This window comes from Alligator sinensis, unplaced genomic scaffold, assembly GCF_000455745.1.
Source record: "Alligator sinensis unplaced genomic scaffold, ASM45574v1 scaffold1065_1, whole genome shotgun sequence".
In the NCBI taxonomy this organism is placed as follows: domain Eukaryota; kingdom Metazoa; phylum Chordata; order Crocodylia; family Alligatoridae; genus Alligator; species Alligator sinensis.
Genome location: NW_005842812.1, coordinates 489,869 through 497,139, shown reverse-complemented (window position 1 = coordinate 497,139; position 7,271 = coordinate 489,869). Strand labels below are relative to the sequence as shown.

The 7,271-nt window shown below is 62.9% G+C and overlaps 2 protein-coding genes across 5 annotated transcripts in view; both read right to left on the bottom strand.

The window, feature by feature from the left end:
• Positions 1–1,751, bottom strand: part of SLC39A5 (solute carrier family 39 member 5) — a 4,764-nt gene extending 3,013 nt beyond the window's left edge. Inside the window, exons 1-4 of the mRNA XM_025191396.1 lie at positions 1,664–1,751; positions 976–1,341; positions 610–772; positions 182–356 (exon numbers count right to left, since the gene is read on the bottom strand). Coding sequence (XP_025047181.1) covers positions 182–356; positions 610–772; positions 976–1,328 — 691 coding nt within the window. The 5' untranslated portion in view covers positions 1,329–1,341; positions 1,664–1,751. The remainder of the gene's footprint in view (positions 1–181; positions 357–609; positions 773–975; positions 1,342–1,663) is intronic.
• A 1,288-nt stretch (positions 1,752–3,039) lies between these two features.
• On the bottom strand, positions 3,040–6,065 carry NABP2 (nucleic acid binding protein 2). Of its 4 annotated transcripts, none has more exons than XM_014525474.2 (7): positions 5,953–6,065; positions 4,669–4,982; positions 4,449–4,587; positions 4,296–4,367; positions 3,961–4,042; positions 3,786–3,852; positions 3,040–3,624 (listed from the first exon to the last, which is right to left on the bottom strand). In XM_014525474.2, exons 1-7 carry the CDS (start codon positions 5,976–5,978, stop codon positions 3,455–3,457), a joined length of 870 nt encoding a protein of 289 aa, XP_014380960.1. In that variant the 5' UTR covers positions 5,979–6,065; the 3' UTR covers positions 3,040–3,454. The 4 variants fall into 4 exon arrangements, with proteins under 4 accessions (XP_014380960.1, XP_014380959.1, XP_006035278.1 ...); XM_014525473.2 differs by having other exon boundaries at positions 4,669–4,985; positions 5,953–6,051; XM_006035216.3 differs by having other exon boundaries at positions 4,669–4,777; positions 5,953–5,981.
• Positions 6,066–7,271: the final 1,206 nt, after the last annotated feature.

Below are 7,271 nucleotides of genomic sequence, written 5' to 3'. Positions count from 1 at the left end.
TGCCCCCTGCCTCAGTTTCCCTGCCCTTGCCCTCCCAGTGCCTCAGTTTCCCCATTTCCCCTCCCCCCATGCCTCAGTTTCCCTCCCCAGGGCCTTGTGTGTCCCCCCCGCACCCATGCCTCAGTTTTCCCCGGTGCCTTTTCCCTCCCCGTGCTTCAGTTTCCCTGGAGCCAGGCCTTACCCGGGCCGAGGGCAGGCTGGGGCACGGGTGGCGCTGGGGCAGGGTGGTGGTGCAGGCAGACGCGGGCGTCGATCTGGTAGAGCAGTGCCGGGCACAGCAGCGCAAACTGCTCGGGGGTGATCTGCGCCGTCCCGGCCAGGCCAAAGTTCACCAGCAGCTGCGACACGTTCAGGCACTGCAGGGGTCACGGGGTTAGGGGGCGCTGGAGCTGGGGCAGGGGCAGGGGGGTGGACACCTGGGTTCCCTTCTTGGTCCTAAGGGGCTCCCTGCCTGACCCTGGGCACCCGGATGCCTGGTTCGCTGCCCACACTGGGGAGGGCCACATGGGCTAGTGGTCACAGCAGGGGCTCGGGGCCACGGTTCCCAATTTATGCGGCCCCAAGCAGAGGAGACAGACCCCCCCCCAGACCTCCCCTGCCCCCACTCACATCCTCGTGCAGGTGGTTGTAGATGGAGTGGTCCAGCGCCAGCACCCGCTCCAGCAGGCTCAGCCCCGGGGGATCCTTCCCGGGCCCCGGGTCCCCCCTGGGACTGGGGCTCCATGTCTCAGCGAGCGATGTGGGCATTGCCAGGGGAGCCTCGGGTGTGGGGCTGGGGGAAGGAAGAGCAGGAGGCATGTCCCCACTGGAGGGAGACAAGCTGGGGTGAGCCCTGGGGTGGGACGAGGGGGTTGCGGGTCAGGAATGAGCACCGGAAGGCTTGGGGGAGCTGTGGGTTGGGAGTGAGGGACACCAGCCAGGCAGGGCGCTGCAGGTTGGGAGTGAGGGGCGTGGGTCAGGGGAGTAGGGTGGTACCTGGTGGTGGCATTGCCAGGGCCCTGTGAGCCGGGGTAGTCGTGGCCGTGGCCGTGGCTGTGGCGGTGGGCACGGGCATGGACGTGGCGCCCATCCTGCAGGTCCAGCGCATCGAGATGGGCGACGTGGCCATGGCCCAGGTCCTCGTGGTCGATCTGCACCACCTGCACCCGGCCCAGCCCCAGGCACCGCAGCAGGCGCCGCAGCCCCTCGGGGGCCAGCGTCCCATTGTGCCCGTAGAGCCCGAACAGCTGCTGCAGGTAGTAGCCCTGCTCCTGCTCCGCGTCCTCGGGCGGGTGTCCCGCTGCCACCCCTGGCACCAGCCACAGCCACAGCCACAGCCGGAGGACCATGACGGTGCCGAGCCTGGGGAGTTGGGGGGGTAGGATGGGGTGTCAGCCAGGACCCAGGAGCACCCCCTGCTTGGGGGGAGGCAGCTCCAGGCACCTGGAACAACCGCATCGCCGACAGCTGGGGCCTGCCTCAGTTTCCCCTCCTGTAACACCCCCGACATGCCTCAGTTTTCCCTCCTGCTCCAAGTTGTTGGGAGGGGTGTCTTGCTTTGCCTGCCCTGGTGGGGTGTGTGGCTTTAGCCCCACGGGCATCTCCAGGGCACCTGAAGGACAGGGCCAGTGCTAGAGCCACATCCAGCCAGGGCAGGCCCCCCCACGGCGCTGCGTGGCCCCACCTGGTTGCTGGGCACGGGCGTCTGTCGCAGCAGCTCTCAGCCACCTTCCCCGCAGCTCCAGCACTGACTGCAGCCAGGTGGCACGAGGGCTGGCACAGCCCCCCCCCCCCCCCCCCCCCCGCCTTGTCCCCGGAGCCGTCACGTAGCAGCCCGGAGCCTTGCCCATGTGTCAGTGTCCTTCAGGCCAGGGCGGGCGCTAGGCCAGGCGTGAGCATGTGCATGTGTTTACGAACAGGCGTGTGAGAACCGCCACCTGCATGCCTGGTTTGCACCCCACCCTTGGGCACCAGCTGCTTGAGGTGGGGTCCTGCCTGAGTTTCCCCGGTTGCACCCGCAACCTCTGCTAGTGGGGAAGAGGCTTTGTGGCTGGCATCGCGGGGGTTGGTCGGGCCCATCCGTGCGTGTACACACATGAACACACATGCACTTCTTACCACCCCCCCAGCATGTTGCTCCGTGGGGCTGGGGCTGCTTCACCCCAGGGCTGGGGGGGTAACATGTCCTTGGCCTGGGCCCTGCCCCCATCCTGCACCAGGGTTAATGTTTCTCTCGGTGTCATGATAAGCGGGTCAGGCATGACCCCCCCTCCGCACATGCATAAACACACCCCACACAGGGCCAAAGGTCACAGCCCCACATCCCTGGGCCTGAGCAGGGGGCAATTCTCAGTCCACCCCAAGGTGGAACAGAGCCTGATCCAGGCTCTGCCACTGCTGCCCTGCAGCCCTGGTCACCTCCCCCACACAGCAGGGTCCTTGGCTTCCCCATCCAGCCCCAGCTCCCCCGGCCCAGGGGAGGGAGGTTGGGGGGTCCCCTTTCCATACAGAGCTAGGAAGATGCTCCTGCGTCGTGGATCCCACCCAGGCCACCCATGGGGGCCTCCTGCCAATGGTACTGCTCCAGCCCCTGCACCCCAGGTACCAGTTTGGGTGCACCCCCCTCAGCTTGCACCCCCCCAGGGGGGTCTGGGCAGGGGCTCACCTTGCCAGGCACTGCGGAGAGGGGTCTCAGGTGTCACCCCAGGGCAGGGAAGTGGGGGGTCGGGCCCCAGGTGGCTGCGTCTCCACACGGCTGCTGCTCCAGCACCTGGGGTCAAGGGGCACCGGGGGCAGGGCTGGGGTGGGGCTCCAGGCCAGGGAGGAGACTTGGAAGGAGGGGGGAGGGAGGGAGCTCGGGCACGTGGGTGTGCACCCACTAGGCCAGGCTGCCGTCTGGGGCTGTCTGCCTGTCTGCCCAGGGAAGTCTGGGAGGGGGACAGCGCCTCGGGGGTGGCAACCCCAGGCTGGGGACATGGGTGCAGAGAGGCACTGCCCAGCACTGACCTTTGACCTTTCATTTGGGCATCGTAGGACCCATCCCAGCAGCGAAGGCAAGAGTGGAGTAAAAGCTTTATTCACCCGTGCTCCGGCTGCAAGCACGGGGCCCCAGGTGGGCATAGAGGAGACCCCCAACCTCTGCCCATGGCATCCCCAGGGACCCTGGCACCCAGAGCTGGCACGTAGCAGTGAAGCCCTGACGGCCCCTGGCCCCGGGGGGCCAGCAGGGTGGGCTGAGACCCCCTGGCTCACCTCACATTATGGCACCCAAATGCCTTTAGAGGGTCCCTGGCTGCTCCCACCCGCTCCCTGGGGCAGCCCTGGAACCCAGGGCAGCTTTGGCAACATCCGTGGGGCTCGGGCTGCCCTCACGGTGGTGGGGCCGGGGGGTTTTGCTCAGCCTGGGGGGGAAGGAACCCCCTCCCCCACCCCTCCGGGGCGGGGGGGTGACACTGTCATCTGTGCCGTGGCCCCGTTATCTCTTGCTGCTGCGCCGCGTCTCTTTGCCATTGCTGACGGCACCGGCGGTGCTGGCGTGGTTGGGCTGGCTCCGGGTGATGCGGCCGCTGGCGGGGTGGGGGGCCGCAGGGGGTGGGTGCGCAGGGCCCGGGGCGCTCAGCCCATTGCCATTCTGGCTGTCAGCAGCTGGAAACCAAGCGGATGGCATGAGTGGAGGGGGGGGATCCAGGCTCCTGGCTCCAACCCAACAGACCCCTCCCCTTCTTAGAGGGGGGAGAACCCAGGTGTCCTGGTGCCCCCATGAGTGGCGTCCCTGCCTGCACCAGGCCCAGGGTGCCCGGGCCTACCTGGGGAGGGTGCGGAGGGGCCCTGCGCGGTCTGCGAGGCTGCGGGCGTTGCGTTCTCGTTCTGGGCCTGAGGGAGGCAGGGAGGAGATGTCTCAGCCCCCCCGGGCGCCAGCCTCGTGCCGCAGGGAGCCTGGACGGTCTCCGCCCCTTGCTTGCCCCGGCCCCCAGCACTCACAGCTTTGCTCTGGGACTGCTGTGCCACGTACTCGGGGTTCGGTTCGCTGAAGTTTGGCACCTCGGAGTAAACCATGCAGAACCTGGGGGAGAAGAGGAGGAAACAGTGCCAGGGTCTGTAGCCGCACCAGGTGCCAGCCAGGCTCCACACCCCCACCCGTCCTGCAGAACAGGTGGGGAAACTGAGGCACAGGCAGCAACTGCCCCGACTTGGACCTGGGGATTCACTCTGTGCGCTCCGCTGTGCCTCCCAGTGCAGGACGCAGAAAGAACCCAGGGGTCTGGGGCCCCTGCCCCTCTGCTCTCACCCCCCCAGACCATCCGGGCCATTCTTACTCTCCGATCTTCTGCAGGTCTCCGCCACGCCCCGTGTACAGCGTCAGGCAGCCCTTGAAGACCGACGCATACCTGGCAGGGAGAGGGGCCGGGGTTAGCCCCATGCCCCCCAAAAGCAGCTGCCAGCGCCTCCCCCACCCCCAGGACCCCTACCCCTTGGTGAGGCGGATGATGTCCCCTGGCTGGATGAGGTTCCCCACATCATCCCACACCGAGATGTTAATGCTGCCAGTCTTGTCGGCCACTTTGCATGTCCGCACCTCGTGCCCGTCCTTTGTTTTCGTCACACGGCCTGGGGGGGCGGCATGGCGGTGAGTCACCAGGTAGGGGGGGATCCCCAGGTTTCTCCCTGCCCTGCGGTGCCGGCACCCACCTGTCTCCAGCACAATGAAGATTAGGTTCAGGTTCTTCAAGCCGGGTTTAATGTCCTTCACAAAGGTTTCGGATGTCATCCTCGGGGATTCGGGCTCCCGCGCCGTTACCTGGGCACCAACCACACGCGCGGAGCCGGCGGCAGCCATTAGGACAGCGGGGCAGGGAGCGGCGCCTGCACAGTGCCCTGGGAGGGCTCCGACACGGGACGGCAGAGTCCGGGTGACCGCAGGGCACGGACGTGCTCGGCCTGGGTGGCGTTTGGTACCCGCACCCACCGGGTTCCGATCCCGTCGGGAACCCGCGCCCGTCCTTCTGCTCCAATTGCAACCCAAATATCAAGACCCTGCCAGGGACAGGGGTAGAGAATCAACCCCCCCCCACCCCTTCCCCTACACCGGCTGCAACCCCCCTTTGCACCCCAGCAAGACAAGTGCAACATAGAGACAGGCACCGATATACCGCGGGGGGGTTGTGTGTGTGCATAGGTGTGTATGTGTATATACATGTGTGTGTGCACAAATAAAATACCTGCATATATATGTACATATATGCATAGGTACACCTGTACATACATATACATGCATGTATATATGCAGACAAGGTTCTTTGGGTAGATGCGATGTCTTTTATTAGACCAACTAAATAGTGGGAAAAATTGTTCTCTGCAAGCTTCCGGGCACAAACACCCTCCTTCAGGTGCAGGGACAGCATATATGGACATGCCTATACACACAAGTGAATGCACGTATACACATATGCATGCATGCACATATGCACAAGCACATATGCACAAGCACATACATGCATGCATATATATGTACATGCGTGTATCAATATGCATAAGCATGTGTATTTATGCATGTATGCAAATGTGTACGTATATGTATATGTGTGCACATGTATGAACATACATGCATGCACATATACATTTATATATCTCTATGCACAAGCATGTGTGGCATGTATATGCTTACATAGACGTGTGCATGTATATATGCACCCATACAGAAGTATGTCTGTCCACACATGCACGGACAGATGTGCCCACACATACACACACATAAATGCGCACACAGCCGTGCACACGGAGACAGATCTAGATGTTTGCAGCGCTCCCCCCGCAGGCCGGGGGGCGTGGAGGAGATGCCCGGGGGGAAGTCCCCCCGTTCCCCCTCCATCGCAGGGAGCCCCGGGGCTGCCGGGCCGCCCCGCCCGGGCCGATTCCCCCCCCCCTCCCGAAGCCCGGGGTGAAGGGGGAGGCCCGCGCGGCGGCGACACTGACCGGATGGAACGTTGCGGCGCGGACATTCCAGGAAGTATTCAGCGCGGGGCGGCAGCCAATCGGAGCGCACGGCCGCCGTCAGCATTCCAAACCCCCAGCCAATGGCAGCGCGGGGCGGGGCGGGGAATTAAAGTGACCGCCCGGCCGCGCACGTGGGCGGCCCCGATCCCGGCGTGTATGCGTGGGTGGCACGGCTGAGTCCCGCAGGCCTGGCGGGGGTTGGGGGACACGGGCCGGGGCCTCGCGGCCAAAGCTCCAGCATCTCTGATAGAGCCAGTTTGTAAGGTGCAGCTCTGATCCAACCCGTCTATAAGGTGCAGCTCTGATATAGTCAGTCTGTAAGGTGCAGCTCAGCTCTGCCTTCCATCGGGCTCCGTTGCCAGGACACGCGGACAGGGTCAGAGCCCAGGGCTCAGTCTCCTGTGCCTCAAAGACCAGCCAGCTGAATCTCGTCCTGGAAGAAGAAGGTCCACGGCCTTTCAGAGGAAGGTTTCCCGTAATCCGAAGGGAATGGACACAGACCCACTTTCCTTATACACAATCGTGGAGCAGGAAGAAGGACCAGGGAAAGACTGGCTCTGGCCTGCAGTGACCTTGCCATGAAGTCGCAGAATCATAGACCACAAGAGTGGAAGGGACCTCAGGCGGCCACATCGAGTCCAACCCGCTGCTCCAAGCGGGACCAGCCCCAGCTACATCATCCCAGCCAAGGCTTTGTCTACCCGGGGCTTACACACCTCCGAGGAGGGAGACTCCACCGCCTCTCTGGGAGCCTCTTCCAGTGCTTCAGCACCCTCCGGCTCAGGCAGGTTTTCCTATATCCAACCTCAGCTTCCCTGGAGGACCTGTGTCTACACCTGTGTGTGCATGTATGCACATACTTATACGTGCATGCACATAAATACCTCTATTTGCATGCACACATATGCACACATGCACGTGCATATAGATATAGGCATGCATATGTGCATATACATACACGCATACATGTACATGCATATGCATGCACATACATACATGATTTACATATATGTATGCGTGCATCTGCATATAGACATGCACATATGCATGTATGTGTATTTATGCATCTGCATACCTGCGTGCATACCCATACAGATACATGCAGGCATATCTCTATGCATGCATATATATGTACGCATGCCTGTGCATCTAGATGTGGGGGTCTGTATGTGCCTGCATGCATGTGTAGGTGTTTATGCATATATATACATGCATATAGACACACTCATGCATATACATTCATCTCCATGTGTCTGTATATACCCGATGCCACGGGGCAGAGCATCCACACCAGGCCT